Source organism: Ascoidea rubescens (genome assembly GCF_001661345.1).
Source record: "Ascoidea rubescens DSM 1968 unplaced genomic scaffold ASCRUscaffold_2, whole genome shotgun sequence".
Taxonomy (NCBI): Eukaryota; Fungi; Ascomycota; class Saccharomycetes; order Ascoideales; family Ascoideaceae; genus Ascoidea; species Ascoidea rubescens.
The window spans coordinates 280,332-298,827 of NW_017962914.1; the positions used below are offsets into that span (position 1 = coordinate 280,332).

The 18,496-nt window shown below is 33.9% G+C and overlaps 7 protein-coding genes and 1 non-coding gene across 8 annotated transcripts; 6 read left to right on the forward strand and 2 right to left on the reverse strand.

Annotated features, from left to right (window-relative positions):
• Positions 1 to 730: 730 nt before the first annotated feature.
• On the forward strand, positions 731 to 2,515 carry STB3 (Stb3p; the record flags this gene model as incomplete). Its single annotated transcript, XM_020191553.1, has 1 exon — positions 731 to 2,515. The coding sequence occupies one exon, from the start codon at positions 731 to 733 to the stop codon at positions 2,513 to 2,515; it is 1,785 nt and encodes a 594-aa protein (XP_020049114.1).
• Positions 2,516 to 3,614: 1,099 nt separating this feature from the next.
• On the forward strand, positions 3,615 to 5,012 carry ASCRUDRAFT_74273 (S-formylglutathione hydrolase). Its single transcript, XM_020192622.1, has one exon. It carries the CDS (start codon positions 4,007 to 4,009, stop codon positions 4,904 to 4,906), a length of 900 nt encoding a protein of 299 aa, XP_020049115.1. The 5' UTR covers positions 3,615 to 4,006; the 3' UTR covers positions 4,907 to 5,012.
• Positions 5,013 to 5,211: 199 nt separating this feature from the next.
• On the forward strand, positions 5,212 to 6,441 carry POR1 (porin POR1). Its single transcript, XM_020192623.1, has one exon. It carries the CDS (start codon positions 5,383 to 5,385, stop codon positions 6,241 to 6,243), a length of 861 nt encoding a protein of 286 aa, XP_020049116.1. The 5' UTR covers positions 5,212 to 5,382; the 3' UTR covers positions 6,244 to 6,441.
• Positions 6,442 to 6,945: 504 nt separating this feature from the next.
• Positions 6,946 to 9,591, reverse strand: SPT7 (SAGA histone acetyltransferase complex subunit SPT7; the record flags this gene model as incomplete). Its single annotated transcript, XM_020189642.1, has 1 exon — positions 6,946 to 9,591. A coding segment is annotated over one exon (2,646 nt), but the record flags the coding sequence as incomplete, so codon positions are not given.
• Positions 9,592 to 11,279: 1,688 nt separating this feature from the next.
• TAF13 (Taf13p) lies at positions 11,280 to 11,693 on the forward strand (the record flags this gene model as incomplete). The annotated part of the gene is made up of 2 exons (XM_020190285.1): positions 11,280 to 11,423; positions 11,484 to 11,693. The coding sequence occupies 2 exons, from the start codon at positions 11,280 to 11,282 to the stop codon at positions 11,691 to 11,693; spliced, it is 354 nt and encodes a 117-aa protein (XP_020049118.1).
• Positions 11,555 to 16,225, reverse strand: IKI3 (Elongator subunit IKI3). Its single transcript, XM_020192624.1, has one exon. It carries the CDS (start codon positions 16,180 to 16,182, stop codon positions 11,788 to 11,790), a length of 4,395 nt encoding a protein of 1,464 aa, XP_020049119.1. The 5' UTR covers positions 16,183 to 16,225; the 3' UTR covers positions 11,555 to 11,787.
• Positions 16,226 to 16,349: 124 nt separating this feature from the next.
• Positions 16,350 to 16,420, forward strand: ASCRUDRAFT_t17. The gene has a single exon. It is a non-coding gene; the product is annotated as a tRNA-Gly (tRNA).
• A 193-nt stretch (positions 16,421 to 16,613) lies between these two features.
• COX15 (Cox15p) lies at positions 16,614 to 18,478 on the forward strand. Its single transcript, XM_020192625.1, has one exon. The coding sequence runs from the start codon at positions 16,628 to 16,630 to the stop codon at positions 18,326 to 18,328; it is 1,701 nt and encodes a 566-aa protein (XP_020049120.1). The 5' UTR covers positions 16,614 to 16,627; the 3' UTR covers positions 18,329 to 18,478.
• Positions 18,479 to 18,496: the final 18 nt, after the last annotated feature.

Here is an 18,496-nt window from a genome sequence, read left to right on the forward strand (position 1 = left end):
ATTTCATTCTCATCAGATCGCCAGATTTCGCAGTAGCTCCACCCAATAGCCATATATATCCTCTGTTATCCAGTCTCTACTCGTTGGCTCTTAAATACCCATCTTTTGTCCTCTTTCTTTCTTCTTGATTTGCTCCTGCTCGTTTCTCATCCATCCAAGAGCAGAAATTACCTGCTAACCATCTTTGTTTTTGACTTTGTGCCTTTTATCTCCCTTCTACAAAGTCACTTTATCACCATTTCTTGATCCAAACCTATTCGACTAATTCTAATTTCACAATCTCGCAACCTTACTCTTTCATATCCCATAATCCCATAATCCCATAATCTCATATTCCCACCATCCCATAGTTCCACTGACGAGTACAAATATAAATACAGTTCAGTTTCATTATTTTTCACTATTTTTCATCAGTATATTTCACTATTTACTTTACTCTATTTCACTTCTTTTCACTTGAACTGACTATTTAATTTATTTATTTATTTATAATTTATTATTTACTCATTACTCATTACTCATTTACCCATTTAACCAATTATTTGTTTTCGCCATTAACATCCAGATTTTTCATAATATATTTACTCATTCCATCACTGCACACACCCTGATACCAATACAATACTACATCCTTTCTAAGTATTAACCAACACTTAATATTTAGCGTTTTTATCCCCCAATAATTATGAATTATCCTCCATCTCCTATTATTACTAGATCCATTTCAAAAATGTCTTCTAATAATAATTCGTCCAACAACTCCTCAAATAATTCGCCAAACAATCTCAACTACTTCAACAACAACTCCCACAACTCTCACAACTCAAACAATAACTCACCCAACTCTCACAATAAACCCAATATCATCAACTCTAACAACACCCCAATCAACCACCAAATCTCTGGAAACATCCCCAGATCAATCATCCCTACTCGAAACTCGTCAAACTCTTCCGTTCAGATTCAAAACCACCTCAACTACACTACAAATTCCCCTATTCAAAACTCTCTATCAATCTCCCCTGTTTTCGCCTCTCTATCAAACATGAACAATGAAAACATTATCTCCCACATAGATTCCACAAATAACTCCTCCCACTCTTCAAACACAAACGCCTCTACTAATGGCCAGCTCTCAACCTCCTCTCCTGCTGGCATTGCTGCTGCTTCTGCCGTAACCCCCGACAAGCTTGCCAGACTTCTCTTATCCCAAGGCCCACTAGCTATTCGTCACCTAACCTCCCATCTAGCTTCTGCTATCCCAGGTTTCTCTCAGCTCTCTTTGTCAAAGCAAAGAAGACTCATCATCGCTGCTTTAGATGCTGGTGACCCTAAAACAAGCTGCATCTTTGAAAAAGTTGGCTGGGGTCAATGGGCTGCTAAAAAGGTTCCTCAAGATTATTTTAAAAATAGATTACCAAACCAATTTGCTCAAACCTCTAATAACATTCTAAATGGAACTCCAAATCTAAACACTATTAATAATATCCCCAATATCAATACTAACGCTGCTAACAACACTACTAACACTAATAATACCACCAACAATATCACCAACAATATCACCAATAATATCAATAACACTAATAATACTACTTCAAACCCCTTATCAATCAATAATCTAACTAACCCAATCATCCCTCTTATCAATAATAACAACACTCTTCATGACTGGGAAAAATTAAGACGCGAGTCAATCACATACGACTCTATAGACCTACACTCTCAACAATTACCTTATTCTCCAACTCTAGATTCAATCAGACAACAAATTGTTGGCAATGACAACTCGGCGTCAATCTTACTAAAAAGTAACGAAGACGCTGTCTTTTCTTCTGACGAAGAAAACTGTGGTGATGATGACGATATCAACTCATCTCCTTCCTTCTCTCCTCGTCTTTTACCAAACAATCTACCAAAAACAATCTACCAAAAACCTCAATCAATTTCAATGTCTATTCCTATCCGTCGTCGCTCCTCAATGAATTCAAAAGTTTATGGCAAACCAAGATTCAAAAGTAGATTAAACTCTTTTAATAATCCAAATACTTCCACCAACACAAACAACTCTACTTCCAATAATCAATCTAACAATAACCCTTCTAATTTACACAACTTACCTTCAAACATCAACTCAAATACCTCCTTTGAAATCCTCCCCAACATAGACTCACTAACTAATCATAGAGGCTCTTTTCCAAGTGTCTTTGGAAGACAAAGCTCAATTAGAAGTTCCTTAGTCACTCCAAACATCATCTCTCCAGAGAATCATTTTACTAATGACAACATTCCCCAGAATAATGACAAAGATGAATTACATCACTCAGACACTGATGAAGAAGACTGGCGCTCTATTGGCGCTGCTTCTTTACGTCGTGGTAGTTCAAGCCCTGGTCAGCCTTCTTCATCTTCTGTTAGATCCTCTGTTTCTCCAATTAAACGCGAAAGCTTTAGTGCTCGTGAAGAGGATGCTGCTTATGCTTTAGTCAATTTAGGTGGTTTCTCTAAAAGCTAATTTTCCTCCTTTTTTTATTTTTTTTTTATTTTTTACATATTTATGTATTTGGTATGGTATAACGGTTTTTTTTTTCATTCATTTTGTTTTTGGGCTTGATTTTTTTTTATTTTTTTTTTATTTTGGGTTTTTTTTTTATCAATCATCACGATTTCTTATTCCTATGTCTATCTTTATTGTTGTTTAAATTATTGTTTAAATTATTGTTTAAATTTGGGTTTTACTTCTTGTTCAAGTTTGGAATTTTGATGAATTTTGAAACAAAACTGTTAAGTTTCTTGTTCTATTTCATTTTTTTGTTTCCATTCTATTCTACTTAATTTGGTTTATTGTTTTGTTTTGTTTTGTTTTATTTTGGGAATTTTGTTTAATTCTTTCATTTTTATTCGTCTGTTTAGAATTATTTGTTAATACTGGTTTGATTTGGGTTTACATTTTTCTATTTTCTTTTATTTTATTACTTTATCTTATTTATATCTATCAATCTTTATTCAAATCCTTATTCAAATCCTTATTTAAATTTTTATTTATTTCTAATATCTGTTTTTTATCTTATATACCTCTTTTATTCATTTATATATTTCTATTAAAGTTTTAGTTTCTACTATTATTTTCTTTATTACATTTCATACACCTTATGCTTTTTATGATATTTAATTCTCTTTTTTTTTTTGTTTCTGTTATTGGTTTACTTTTTTTTTTTTGACCATTAATTGTTCAAAGTTCATAAAGAGTCATTAACTGGTTTTCGTTTTTTCATATCTTGGGGTTCAGTTTATTATTGTTTTTACTACGCTTCACTTCATTTCACCTAATGTCTTAATTTTTATTTTTGCTTTGTTTTTTATTTTTTTTATTTTTTATTTTTACTTTTACTTTTACTTTTACTTTTGAAACTTGATATGCTTGAAATTTGATATTTTTCAATGCACAGTGATATAAACTTTATGTCAGTTTCTGGAACTCAACTGTTCAAGGTTTACTTTAATTTTCAATTTTTGTTTCAACCAACCAGACTCATATTATCAACGATATAAATACATCCTTTGTTTCTCTTACAACATATAACAAAAAATAAACATCTCATCACCAAATACTCTTTTTATTGCATCTCAAAAATCCAACTTTTTGTGCTCCCTGAGCTTCTTCTGCTGCTTCTGCTGCTCTTGCCTCTTTGGGCGACGGTGGCAAATTTTAGAAAAGGTGAAATTTTCAACGGTGCATGGCGAAAATTTCAAATATTTACTCAATTAGGCAATGATCTTTTTTCGAAGCGAGAGTTTCCCCGATCGGGTTCGACTTTCCTTTGTGATAATCGAAGACTATTATCGTTTCTATCAAAGATATATAATAGACACTATAATCGATGGCACTGCAGGCAATATAATAACTCCCATAATTGACTATTGAATTGTTTTTTCTGTATTTTATACTCTTATTCCCATCTGGATCATCAAAATTCAATTTCAATCACAACTCTAAGCAACCATAATGAGCGCCCTTAAAGTCGAAGCTGAAATCTACAATTTTGGAGGTAGATTGTTAAAACTATCTCACGAATCGTTAGTCAATAATTGCTCTATGGGTGTAAACTTGTACTTACCAAAACAATACTACGAAGGCAAAACTAAGATTCCTGTTTTATTCTATTTGGCAGGTTTGACATGTACTCCAGCTAACGGTTCAGAAAAAGCATTTTTCCAGCCTTACGCAGATAAATATGGTTTTGCTGTTGTATTCCCTGACACATCCCCCAGAGGTGTTAAAATTGAAGGGGACGATGAAACTTGGTCGTTTGGTACTGGTGCAGGATTTTACGTCGATGCAGTTCAAGAAAAATGGAAAAAAAACTACAACATGTATTCCTACATCCTCAAGGAATTGCCAACATTACTAAAAACTAAATATACTCAGTTGGATTTTGACAATAAGTCCATCACTGGGCACTCAATGGGTGGATATGGTGCTATAATGTTCTTTTTGAGGAATCCAAATGAATTCAAAAGTTGTTCAGCTTTTGCACCAATTTTAAATCCCTCAAAGACCAATTGGGGTATCAAGTGCTTTGGAGGCTACTTGGGTGAGTCTGAAAGTGATAAAAAACTATGGGAAAAATACGATCCAGCAGAAATCATTTCTTCAAACTCCTACAAGGGCCCAGTAGTCCCTATTTTGATCCACCAGGGTGTGAACGATCCATTTTACAAAGTCAAGGGCGACTATGACTACTTGACTCCCAACGAGTTCCTCGAGAAAATCAAAGGCTCCAACTACGAAAAGGATGTTACCTTGAAGTTTGTCGACGGTTTCGACCACTCCTACTTCTTCATCTCCAGTTTCTCTGGTGAACATGCTGCCCACCACGCCAAATATCTCGGTTTGCTCGATTAACTAGCTAGCCAGCAGAGCACCCCCAAATTGTAGTCCATAGTAGTCCAGCATCAGCTCAACCTCAGCTCTGCGCCGGTTTTAAAGTAGCGTAATTCCAACACTCCCACGATAAATACACATTTCTTCTCATTTCTTCTCATTTCTTCTCATTTCTTCTCATTGGAAACCACTGCCGGCTCGGCCAATCACAGCGCGCCAAAAATCGCCGCGAAAAAGTGCATTTACCCGTTTTTTGCAAGATCTCCAAATTTCTCAACACAGTTTAAAATTCAAACCTCCATCCAATTGAAGGTTTTGATTATTTTCTGACTGTTCGTAATCTGTTGAATCCATTATTGTCTGATTATATCTTCCTGTTTTCTTTCCTTTTTCAAAAGCTTGTAAATAAGATCTCTTTCTTTTTGATTATCCTTCACTTGTCCCAATTATTCATCCCAGCGACAGCTACAATATCACGATAATAATATTCTTTAATAATGGCTCCACCTGCATACTCTGATATCTCTAAAAACTCTAATGGTTTATTGAACAAAGATTTCTACCATTTATCAAAGGCTTCTCTTGACGTTAAAACTGTCGCCCCCAATGGTGTTGCTTTCAGTCTTAAAGGTAAAACTGGCAAAGACGATTCCATCTCTTCAAATTTGGAAACCAAATATACCGACAAGGCTTCTGGTTTGACTTTAACTCAAGGATGGAACACTTCCAACTCTTTAGATACCAAGATTGAAGTTAAAGATGCTGGCGCTCCAGGCATAAAGGCTGAATTTGTCTCCAGTGTTGTCCCATCCGGTCCAAAAGGTGCCAGATTAAACTTATTCTTTGCTCAGCAATCTGTTAGTGCCAGAGCTTTTTTCAATTTATTGAAAGGTCCAACTTTTGTTGGTGACATTTCCATTGGCCACGATGGGTTTTTAGCTGGTTCAGAAGTCGCTTACGATATTGGTGCTGCTAAAGTTACCAAATACAGTGCTGCCGTTGGTTTCTCAACCCCAGTTTACTCATTCTCTGTTACCGGTTTAAACAACTTGTCTCTTTACCAAGCTGCTTACTACCACAAAGTTTCTCCATTTGTTGAAGCCGGCGCCAGAGCTACTTACGATATCAAAAATGGTGCCAACGCTGGAAAGCCAGTTGCAATTGAATTTGCCACTAAATACTCTTTAGACAGAACTGCTTTTGTTAAAGCCAAAATTGCTGATTCCGGTTTAGCTGCTTTATCTTACTCTCAACAATTAAGACCTGGTGTCACCTTAGGTATTGGTGCTTCCTTTGATGCTTTAAGACTTGCTGAACCTGTTCACAAATTAGGTTTCTCTTTATCTTTCTCTGCTTAAGTTAATTAGAATTTTAATTTCTTAATAAATACTGTTGATTTTCTTTGATTGTCATTTCTTTAAATGCTTTACTCAAAAATATCATTATATTCTATTTAATATTCATCTAAATGCTTTAATTTAATACTGTATTATTGTTTTATTTGACTTTTCATTTTTATTATATTATATTATCAAAAGAATAAAATTAAAATCGCCAAAAATGAAATAAATGAAATAAATTCAATAAATTACATGAGAATTCAAAAGAATAAAAAAAAATTAAAATCACAAGATTAACTGTATAAAAGTAGTAAAAAAATTAAAATCAAGAAAAAAATAATTTGAATAATTCAAAATGTAAATAATAAAATAAAACAAGTAAAATAAACAAAATAAAAAAGGAGCATAAAATCCATTTTAACTAAAATTTAAAAGTAATTGATAAAGGGCAAAAAAAGGTATCTAATATACATAAAGAAAAATAAAATTTTATTCTTACTACATGAAACCGACAATAAAACAATAAACGAATAACTCTTGAATTTATTTAATCTTTATGCTTTTCATATTTCCGAGTTTTTCTCCTGAAACTCCATTGGGGATATTATTTTTAGTCAATGGATTGTTATCAATATTTTCGGTTTTGATATTAATGTTGTTTTCAATTTTAACATTGACACTATTAGTGCCATTAGCCAGTATAGTATCATCGGGTTCTCTTAAGAAAAACGCTGTTGAAACTGATTTCTTCTTTGGTCCAGGAATCTTTCCACTGGGTGGAAGTTTAGGTCTGTTATTTCTTTGTTTTTGAGGTAAATCTTCATCTTCCAAAACCGTCATTTTGCTTTCATCATTTGTGATCAATTTATCTTTATTCTTGGGATCCTTATCAAATCCAGCATTATTGAGACTATTCTTATAATTTCGAAGATGTATTATACGCGATTTTTCAAAACATTTTTCAAAGAAGGGTTGAATTAGCTTGATTTGTTTGCCAATATCGGCTTTTGTTAATTTAGGATAAACTTTGGTGTCAAATTCATGTAGCTCCACAAAATTACTGGAACTAGTTCCTTGTTGATTAAGATAAGAATTATTCAATCTAGAATGTAGTAAATGTAAAGGAATTGAAGACGTTAACAATCCAAATTCTCTATCTAATCCTAGCTCTCTAAACCCAAAAAAGTCTTCACCGAGCTCATTAGAAAAATCACCAGTTAAAAATTGATCACTATTGTCATTGAATTGAGTTTCATTCATCAATCTGTCACCTAGTCCTGATAATGATGGCCTTAATAAATCTTTCAAAAAATTTGAAAGCTTTTGCTTCAAATCCACAAGCTTTCCATTTTGTTTTAGGATTTTTTCCTCAATGTAAACATAGAGATCATCAGGTTTATCAATTCCGTTCTCGACTAAAGTCGTCAAGATAACTTCACGCTTGGATTTCTTTTTATTTCTTGAATTTGTCTCAAAATGCGATTTGAAAGTTTTGACTAAATTATTAAGAAAATTGGTAGCAACTTCAGTTAAAGTTTCCACTGCTGCTGGTTCGGTTGATTCAAATCCATTAGCCATTGCAATCTTAGATATATTTCTTTTCATAATCGCGTACATTAATTTCGGATCAAAATGTTTTTCATATGTAGAAGAGTATCTAACCATTGGATCAATATCAATTTCTTTCAATTTTTGAAATTCAGGAGGTTTCATTTGAGAGTGATGTAAGAACTGATTCTGTTGCATTTGTCGAATTAAAGATATTTTAAAGCATGTTTTTCTTATGAGTTGCATTTCATTGATGTTAGCTAGTACTGTTTTGTTTAGTCCATTTTCTGGCGATCCGAAATCAGAAAGTTTGGGAGCAATCTTTTCTGAATTGGCTTGTTTTTGTTGGCAAATAATCGTATCCGCAATGATGTTTTCTTCTTTATTCAAATCTTCTGGTGTTAAGCCATTATATGAGATTGGAGGCAACCCAACCGAATTATCATATTCAATTAAATACAAATCGTTATGATCATCTAGCAATTCAGGAGCAGTACTGCTTAAAATTTCGTTGGTGACATTTTCGTCTCGAGATAAATTGTCTGATCTTATATCTTTCAAATAATTTTCAAAGTTTATCATTTTATTTGATTTTCTTAAAAGAGCTTCTGACTCAACATTCAATTTGTTATTCTTAAACAACTCCGATCGTTTGAAACAGTAATCCCCTCGTATTTTGGAAGTGATATTTCTCCAATCTTGCAGCTCAATGTCATCGTCATCATCGTCATCGTCATCATCGTCATCATTGGGATCAATGTTATTATTATCTATAATATTTGTATCATCGTCGTCGTCTTCAGGTGCTGGAGAATCAAATGAAGAAAATGGAGTACCAACTGTTGACACAATATTTTGGGATTGATGCTGTTGAAGCAAATTCAAATCAGTATGTTTAGTGCTAAGACCAATCGGAGCGCTTAATCTTGAATTTTTAACAGGTCTAGAATGACCATCACTTGATCGCTTGACACCTTTTCCTCTTTGAGTGGATTCTCTAAGCTGTTCGAGATTATTAAGTTTTTCCAATTCTTCTTCTTCTCTTTCAACATCGGCTCTGTTTCTAACGACTATATCAGGGATCAGTGGAATGAGCGATTCAGTTTTTTTTCTCATTTCAATTGCATGAATTCTTAAAGGATTACTTGGTTGTGAGTTATAAGTTAAACAATTGGACCAAATCAAGAATAAATCATCAAGAAATTCTTGTTTTGATTTATATTGGTAGGTTTTTAGTTTTTTCAAAACAGTGTTTAGCTCCATGGGTTTTTTGATAAAATGAGCATAATCCGGAGCCTCTTTTTTACTGACCCTATTTAAAAAATGGACTGAATGCTCTGTGTAATTTCTCAATTCTGCGACGACCTTTTCGCAGGCCTCATAAAGTTCTTCTTGACCAATTTTATCATCTGAAGCCCATTTGGATCTATTTTTGCGAACGTCGGAGAACAAATGTCTTAACTCTCTGTTATTAAGAGGAATCATGTCTCTTTTATCTTCGATTCTACTTAGAAGATGTTTGAGGGACAAATTTGCAGCACCCAAGTTCATAGTTTTCTGCTTTACTGAGACATTGCTAGTCTTTTTGGAAGTCTTTTTAGAGGATTTAGAAGTCTTTGAAGAGTAGAGCATGGAGTCATTTAGTATTTGGTTATTGATGTTCATGGAGATATTTAGGTTGATTGAAGGTTTTGTGTTTGAGATTTGCTCGTTTAATTTTTTATCACTTTCTTGTAATTTTTTTCTTTTAAGGAGATTTTCCTTGTCTGCTTCAAAATTGTGATAAGTTTTGTTAAAGTTTTTGATAATTTCAAACTCTCGATTATTATTGTTGCTTATGTTTGAGTTATTGTTGATATTATCAGTTGATGTGGTATCTCTTTCAGATTTTATTGAAAGTAGAGTGTTCGGCACTATTAAAGAGTTGTCAGGGATTATTTTGGATATGCTAATAATGGATTGATCTGAGATTGTAGAATTTTCAAATTTGTTATTGTTTATTTCGTTTATTTTTTCTTTTATCGAGGTGCTAGAGAGATTAATGATTTTGTTATCGGGGTCTAGTTGTAGTATTATGATTCCATTTTTTTGGTTGTATTTTTTTAGTAAAGATGATTCTGGAGAGTTGGGCAAGTTATTTTCAGGGAGTTGATTAGTATTTTGGTTTTGGTTTTCATTTTCATCAGTATTATCGTTATTTTTATGTTCATCGTCGTCGTCGTCGTCGTCGTCGTCGGCGTCGGCATCATAATCATCGTCATAATCATCATCTTCATCTCTAATGGGATTTACGATTTTTTGGGTGGATGAATTTTTGATTTCAGATACAATTTGATGGTCATTGTTGTTGTGATTAGTTTGAGATGGATTTTTTTGATCATCTTGATCGTGTTCATTATCGGTATCAACCTCAAAGATTTTGAATTCGTCTTTATTTATGGTGTCTAAGAAATCGTTTTTTGAAGATAAGGATCGCACTTGATCCGAGAAATCGTTTGGAGGATATAGTTTGTTGTAATAGAAGTAGTCAATAGCCTTTTCCCATAGAAGAAATCTAATTTTCAAGGCCAAAGATTTTGAGAAAGTTAGACCTTTTTGAAATTTATAATTTGAGATTTTGTGTGTAATAAGATTTTGAATATTTTGGATATTTTGGATATTTTGGATATTTTGGATATTTTGAATAACTGGGACTGAATTTTCAGCTTCTATTTTGATATTATTGTCAGTAGATATAAGAGTGTTGGTATTAGAATGGATGTTATTTGTGATGATACCCTCACTAGTTTCATTACGAGTACTTGGGATATTGTCGTCATTTTCAGTTTTAATAAAAGGTTTTTGATCTATGTGATCTTTTTGAACAGAGATATTGGCTATGGGATCGCTTGCAGAGGCACTTTCCAATTTTATTTTCTTTCTTGGTAGCTCAGAGTGTGTGGTATCTTGATCAATGCCTTCGTGTTTAGGGTTAGCACTATCTTTGCTGTTGTGGGTGTCTTTCTCTTTATCATTGAAGATAATGGAAATTTTGCCTTGCATAAAGTAATCCCATAGAACTCTACTCTCTTTCTGGGAGTCCTTTTGCTGGTCATTGTGCGAACCAAAAATGAGCCTGAGAATGGCAGATTGCTGGTTGTTCAAGTACAAGCTGAAGAACTTCTTCTCAAGATACAACTTCTTTGCAATTGGATATAGTTTGTGAACATCGTTAGATTGAAAAATAGATAAACTGGCGTAGTTGGACGAGTCCATGGTCGAATCGTATGGCTGGAGTAGGAAACTCTTCTTGTGAACAAACAAAAGATAGCAGCACAGTGGATGGAGACCTAGGTCGAGTATAACAAAGCTGAAGTAGCAACGATTTAGAGCTGGAGCAGTATCTGAAGCAGACCTAAGCAGTTATGTTGGAGCTGGGCAGAAAGCGTCTTTTCGCCCACAAAAAAAGTCGCTCTCAGAAAGAGACGGAGCACTTCTTCTGCTTCTTCTTCTTCACCAACCTGATCATGGGAAAGACCACCAAGAAGAAGGGCTTGAGCTTGCAAAGCGACATCGAGCGATTGATGTTTGCCTGTGGCGACGTTTCCAATCCTTTGCCCGAGACTGCTGCTGCCTTGGAGAGCATTCTTGTCGAGTACATTGTGGACATTGTAAGTGCTTCCTTGCTCCAGCTCCAGTTCCAGCTCCTCTACTAACAGCTCTCACTCCAGAGCCACCAGGCTGCCTTGATTGCACACACCTCAGGAAGGTCCAAGATCAAGGTCGACGATATCCAGTTTGCGTTGCGAAAGGACCCCATCAAGCTCGGCAGATTGAACGAGTTGATTGCGCTCCAGAAAGACATTCTCAAGGCCAAAAAGGCCTTTGACGACAAGTTTGGCACTGCCAATGCTGCTAACAAGAAGGTTTCTTTCAAATAGTATATTATGCTATATATCGACGAACATTACGTGTGTTGCAAGACAAAAATCAGGTTGGAACGCCAAATTCTGGGAAACCAATGCCCTTTCCCACTCAGTAGTCCAATATCTTCTTACTTTCAAAGTCTTTGATTTGGGGAATTGCTATCTCAGGAAGATAGTATATCTCTCCATACTCATCGATTCTTTCTCTGTCCTTTTCGGATATAGTGTATATCTCCCCAACGTTTTCTTGCAATAGCAAGATTACTTCTTTTGCCAACTTCTGTAAGCTGTGTGCCTTTGTAATCTGTTTTCTTCTGATCAATGCTTCGAGCAAATTGTTGCAGTCTCTCTTCGACTTTTCCAATCTCTCCACCAATCTGCTCACACTATTGATCAAATATTCTTCCTCATACACTGTGCCCTTTTTACCTCTGGCTTTCTTTCGCTCTTCTCTGCGACGGTTTTTCACTGTTCTTCGTGAAACTCCTGTTTTCGCTGTACCACTTGTTTTACCTGTGTATCTTGTGAAAAACGATTCCTTTGTCGATGCCATGGATTCAGCAACAGAAACTCCATCAGGAATATCTCCATTTGCTTCTCCCAATCCAGTGTAAAAAACATACAAATCCTGCTTCTTCTTTTGTCTCAATTCCCTCAACCTCTTCAATTGGGAATTGATCTGTCCCTTGAAATCACTAAATAGCTCAAGCAATGTTCCAAACCCATCGTTCAATTCATCGTCAATAACTTCCAATAACTCCAACCTATTTTCCTTAATAACCAACAAAATAGCCTCATCAAAGTAGTATTCTTTACAATACAACTTGCATGCCTCAAGAAGATTATTTCTGTAATAATATTCAATTTTACCGGCATCAAAATACCTATGATCCTCCGTCAACAACGTTATCAATCTTTCATAAACATCCTCTTGATCATCGCTATGTTCAATAATCGAAATGGCTTTGCTCCATGCTCTCCCCATAATATATGATTCAATAGCATTTCTGTAATCATTTAACAGCTCATATGCTAATCCACTCTCAATATACTCATGCTCTTCATATAAATACTCGGCATAGTATTTCAATATCTCATTGAAACGTATGCTCTCATATTCAAATAGCTTGAGTGCTTCTGTATATAAATTGTGGTTGACAACATAATCATCTATTTCCCCATTAATATCATCCTCACTTATGTAATCTTTATTATTGCTTTGTTTCTCCTTGTATATCAAATATAGATGGTTTAACCCTGAATTATAGTTTTTAAGGTAATCATCAATCATGAACTTTCTCCTAAGTTCTTTATTGATATATAGCCTATTTAAAAATGGCAAATACTCCTTGGGATCCTTTTGTGACTTTTGAGCAATCAATAAAGTTAAATTTATATAATAATAGCTCAACGATACTTTATAAAGATAGTTGACATCTTGAAGGAAACATAAATATTCAATAGATTTTTCCAATGCATCTTGATCTTTGATTTTAGAAATCAACTCAAATGCTTCTTTGAGATTAGGTGGATTTTGACATGCATATGATGTTAAAATAGTCCTTAAATATTCCTTTTCATATTTGGCTTCGGACAATAATACATTCAAAATAGCGTTACACACTTTATTAACCTTAGAATCTTCAGGGGGTTTGTTTTCTTTTTTGTCCTTGATATTAGGTTTTTTATCGTCTTGAATCGAAATCGTTCCCATTTTATTTGTTATATTAACAATATCTTCTTTTTTCTTGCCTGCTTCATCATCTATACTCAAGGACTGTTTGTACTTGGTTTGTGTGACATCTTCTTCATGTAAGCAAGAGATGAATAAATTTAAATTATCGACTTTTCGGATTTGATTAATGAAATATTCAATATTTTCTAAAAATAATTTTGGATTATAATCGTATAATATATCGAAATCAATTCTATTGGTTTTGCATTTTAAAAATGCTGATGCATACTTTTTATTTTCAATTTGTTTTCTAATGTCATTTAAAACCATTATTCTAGGATAAATAGTTTCAAGATTTCCTCTTGGAGCTTGAAGAACAACAGACGACTTTTCTGGTATAACAGAAACCAACAATGATCCACGCTCTATTGATCTGATTCTTTCATCGTTAGGATTAAAGTTATGAATGTTATTGTCATAATGTTTATCAAGTTTGCTGTTATTCAAATCAAAATGATTACTGTTGTTATTGGTACTTTTCTTGTTGTCATCCTTGATATATTTGTTTTCAAAATTAATATCTTCGGGTTTTAGAGTAAGCAATTTAGCATTTAAATGGAAAAATTTTAATAAATGCTTTGCTGTTGTGAAGATTAAATAGGTTTCGGTTAATTTGAATGAAGTAATTGAAGTGGTAAATTGGTCATCATTTAAATACAATTTACCATTTTTGGCTAGACCAAAACATATGTATTGATCATCGTCTTGGTTAAGATAATTTTGCTGGTCTTGCAAATCGTATTCAGAAGTGAAGTTTTCAATTTTAGGCGTATTTGGGTTCAATTTGGTTAGTTGATAATCAGAGCAATATTCAGGAAATGTGCAAATTTCAGTAATAATTTGATTTTCAATGTCATCAAAGACGTAAACATGGCCAGAAGAAGTTTGAAAAGTCAATTGGTCAAAACTCAAGCCTGGTTTTATAGCAATTATGATTTGTTTTTCTTTCTTGAAAGTTTGACCTAGAACGGGATTTGATAGATTTGAGATATCAATGAATTGGATTAAAACATCATTTTTAAATTTGGAGTTCATCAAGACTGCAATGTGATTGTTATTAATAAAGCTGATTTGTCTAGCAAAATAATCTAAACTAGTTGAGATGTTTGAAATTAAATTTGGAGAAGAGTGAGGATCAGTATCATTTAAGCTTTTGTGAACAATATAGATTTGATTTGAATTGGACAAAATTGCAAAAATCTCGTTTGATTTAGAAATGGCAATATCCAGAATATTTCCGTCAGGGATCAAATATTGAAATTGGTACATTGGAGGAGGAACGTTTAAGTCACCGAGTATGGTGAAATTTGCTCTTTTACCATCAACGACAGCAATTGAACCTTTATCATTTGAAGAGCAAACTGGACCTTCAGTGAATTTATAAGCTAAGTTTATAATTTTGATTTTGTTATTGAAAACAACTAATAAAGATAAAGGGTTTTCATCATGCCAAAGTAAGTCAGTGATAAATGAATCATCATATTGATCGCCATCAAAAATAAATTCTTTCTTTAAATACCAATGATAGTTTTTAGAAGTCCATAATTGAACTGAGTTATTATATTGAATGGCTAGGATTTGATTGTTATTATTCCATTTGATTGAATTTATAGTTGTATTTAAAGGTAATCTTAAATTAAAGGACCCATGTTTTAAACCATTTTTTTCGATGAAAATCAAATCCAAGTCGTATTTATTTTGATCAACAGGATTATAATCAGTATCTTCATCCTGAGAAACTGTTGGGGTGAATTTTCTTTGAGTGGTAGCAATAAGAGACGACTGTGGTTTCCAGCTTAAAGTATGTTCTAAGCCATCTAAGGGTTCGGAGATATTTTGCAAGATACCTTCTCTGTTAAATATTCTTATAATTCTTCTTTTATTGTTGAGATTGAGTTGAGATTGAGTTGAAATTGCAAAAAAGTCGCAGTCATCTCTCCAAGAAATTGAAAAGTTATTCAAATCAAAGGGACTTGGTAACCCATTTTGTAAAACGTTTAGAGTTGGATCTCTTATTGAATCTGAATCAGATAAACCTGAGTTTTTAAGACTTTTTAGAATTTCTCTTTCAACCAATTTCATACCCCTGCCTTTGAATTGTGTTTCCTTTTTTCCCCAGCCAACAGAAACATAGTTTAAATGTTTTTCAATTTTTAAATCATTTTTATCATTTAAATGGGCAGAAATAATAAATTCGAAATACCTTGATAGTAGTATCATTTTTAAGTTTAATGTTGGCTGATAATCGTCGTCAAGATAATCGGTATCGACTTCATTATAATCGTTGATTATTAATGTAATAGTTTCTTGGTCATTTGATAATGCAGCAGCGAATATTTTTGAATTCAAAAGACATTCGACATCAAACATTTCAATTTGCACTGAATCTGGATCATATTCATCGAAAGTCGCAGCATTATGATCTAATTGGTTGACATAAGTAATTTGAATAACATCTCCGTTAGCAAAGACTAACAATAGCTGGTTGGACTCAATGAAATTGTTAAACAATAGTAAAGAATTGCTTTCTGGGTTATCAAAGTTGTTGAAATCAATATAGTCAGTAATCTGGAAACATGATAGTAGTCTTGATTTACCATTCTTATAGAATTGATGGATTTCGATGGTTCCATCATTTGAATCAGGGCCCAAAGCAACAGTGATGGAGTCGTCAATTGAATTGAAAGAAGAACCAATTATGGGCAAATCAGGTGCAAAAACCGAGATGGGCTTGATTGTGGACTGGTTGAGACAACTGAGGTTACGCATTTTGTTGAACTGCTCGACAACACCAAAGCTATTCAAGTTTTTTTCATTTACTGGAGAGATGATAGAAAAAAAAAATAAAAAGTCCATCAAAATTTTTTCAGAAACCTTAAAAATAAAAAGCAATGCACTATCTCTAAATCTACAGCTTTTCCCCTCCCAGCGTCTGAGCGTAAGTGGTTTAGTGGTAAAATTCAACGTTGCCATCGTTGGGCCCCCGGTTCGATTCCGGGCTTACGCACTCCTTTTGCAACTGCACTGTTCTGGGTTCGAACTTTCTTCGCCGCAACATTTTAAGTGTAAAAACCGCAGTCACGCCGGTGCCCTTCTCCTTAAGGGAGTAAGCGCCAATTCCCCCTTTGCGATTGGCTCACCGTCGTTTTTTGGGTGATTTCTTTTTGCTGATATTTTTGATCAGATTTTTTTACAGCTGTCGCAAACAGAGAAAATGAGCTCGACGTTGGCAAGATCTCAGTTTTTTTTCATCAAAAACAATTCTATTCTCAGCATCACCAAGAGTTGCTCTTCTTCTCTTTGCAAAGCTTCCTCTCGTCAAGTCAACAAAGTTTCTCTTGAAACTGATTCTGAGCTATGTCGTCAGCCAGCTGCACTGCTCTCTTCTACAAATCAATCACAACTAAGTGCTCCACTAAATTCAACCACCAAGAGGCTCTTTTCGACCAATTCTTTTAACATTGGGATTAGAAACAATGGGCTCAACAATCACACTTTTCAAATCTCGAAGAAAAAAACTTCCAGTTCAATCACCGAAAAATTTTTCAATCGAGGTTTTTCTTCTTTGAATTCCGCTCTTACTTCTTCTTCTACTACTACTTCTGCAATCTACGGTTCAAGCACTGATTCTACTTCTAATCCAAGTATTTCGTTTGATAATTCTCCATCTATTTCCAAGCAAGAGTCTGGTAAAAAAAGAGCTGATAAACCCTTAGTAAACTCATCTAGTTCCGTTGGATGGTGGTTATTAGGAACATCAGGTTTGGTTTTTGGAATTGTAGTTTTGGGAGGTTTAACTAGATTAACTGAGTCTGGTTTATCAATCACCGAGTGGAAACCTGTCACTGGTACTTTACCACCCTTGAATGAACAACAGTGGATCGAAGAGTTTGAAAAGTATAAATTGAGTCCTGAATTTATTCAATTGAACTCTCATATCGATTTGGATGATTTTAAATTTATTTTTTTCATGGAATGGTTTCACAGATTATGGGGCAGGGCTATTGGTGTAATTATGATTGCTCCTTCGGTTTATTTTTTTGCAAAACGTAAAACTTCGAGACATATTAACAGAAGAATGGTTCTGTTGACTGCTTTATTAGGCTTACAGGGGGTCATTGGCTGGTGGATGGTTTACTCTGGTTTAGACCAAGCTCAATTAGATGACAGAAAATCCAAACCAACTGTATCTCAATACAGATTGACCACTCATCTTGGTGCTGCTTTCTTATTGTATATTGGAATGTTTTGGACTGGATTGGAAATTCTTCGAGAAAATTCTTGGATCAATAATCCCAAGGATGCTGTCAAGACATTTCAAAAATTGCAATCTCCCTTATTGAATCCTATCAGAAAAATCTCAATTGGTTTAGTTGCTTTTACGTTTATAACTGCAATGACTGGGGGAATGGTTGCAGGATTGGATGCAGGATTAATTTATAATACCTTTCCCAAAATGGGAGAAACGTGGTTGCCTTCATCAAGAGAATTATGGGACTTGCAATACACTAGAAAGGATGATAAGTCTGATTGGTTTTTCAGAAATTTATTTGACAATCCAACTACTGTTCAGTTGCACCATAGAGTCTGGGCTACTGTTACATTTTTTTCAGTAGTGGGTGCTCACATGTATGTGAATAAATACAAAGCAATTATTCCAAAAAAGGCTATAAGATTAATGCATGGTCTTATGGGAATAGTAACTGCTCAAGCTGCTTTGGGTATCACTACGTTAATCTATTTGGTGCCAATTTCATTGGGTGCTTTGCATCAAGCTGGTGCAGTTGCTTTGTTGACTGTTTGTCTTGCGTTTGCTGCTAGATTGAGAAAACCAAGATTTCCAATTATATTACTTATTAACAATTTAAATAGAAATCTTATCAAGAAGAATGCTTCCAAGATTAAAAACTTATAGATAAGTTTATAAATAAGGTGATTGTTCATAATTTGTTATTAGTGTTGTTCATAAAAGAATTTAATGTATTAAAAACTTGATCTACTTTAAATGATCATTTAATTTTCTTATTTTTTTTTGTTTAATACTCTTTTTCCTTTTTGTTTCTTTTTCTTTTTCTTTTTTTTT

Coding starts and splice junctions, on each gene's coding strand:
- ASCRUDRAFT_74273 (XM_020192622.1), top strand. CDS start 4,007: ATGAGCGCCCTTAAAGTCGAAGCTGAAATCTACAATTTTGGAGGTAGA.
- POR1 (XM_020192623.1), top strand. CDS start 5,383: ATGGCTCCACCTGCATACTCTGATATCTCTAAAAACTCTAATGGTTTA.
- IKI3 (XM_020192624.1), bottom strand. CDS start 16,182: ATGCGTAACCTCAGTTGTCTCAACCAGTCCACAATCAAGCCCATCTCG.
- COX15 (XM_020192625.1), top strand. CDS start 16,628: ATGAGCTCGACGTTGGCAAGATCTCAGTTTTTTTTCATCAAAAACAAT.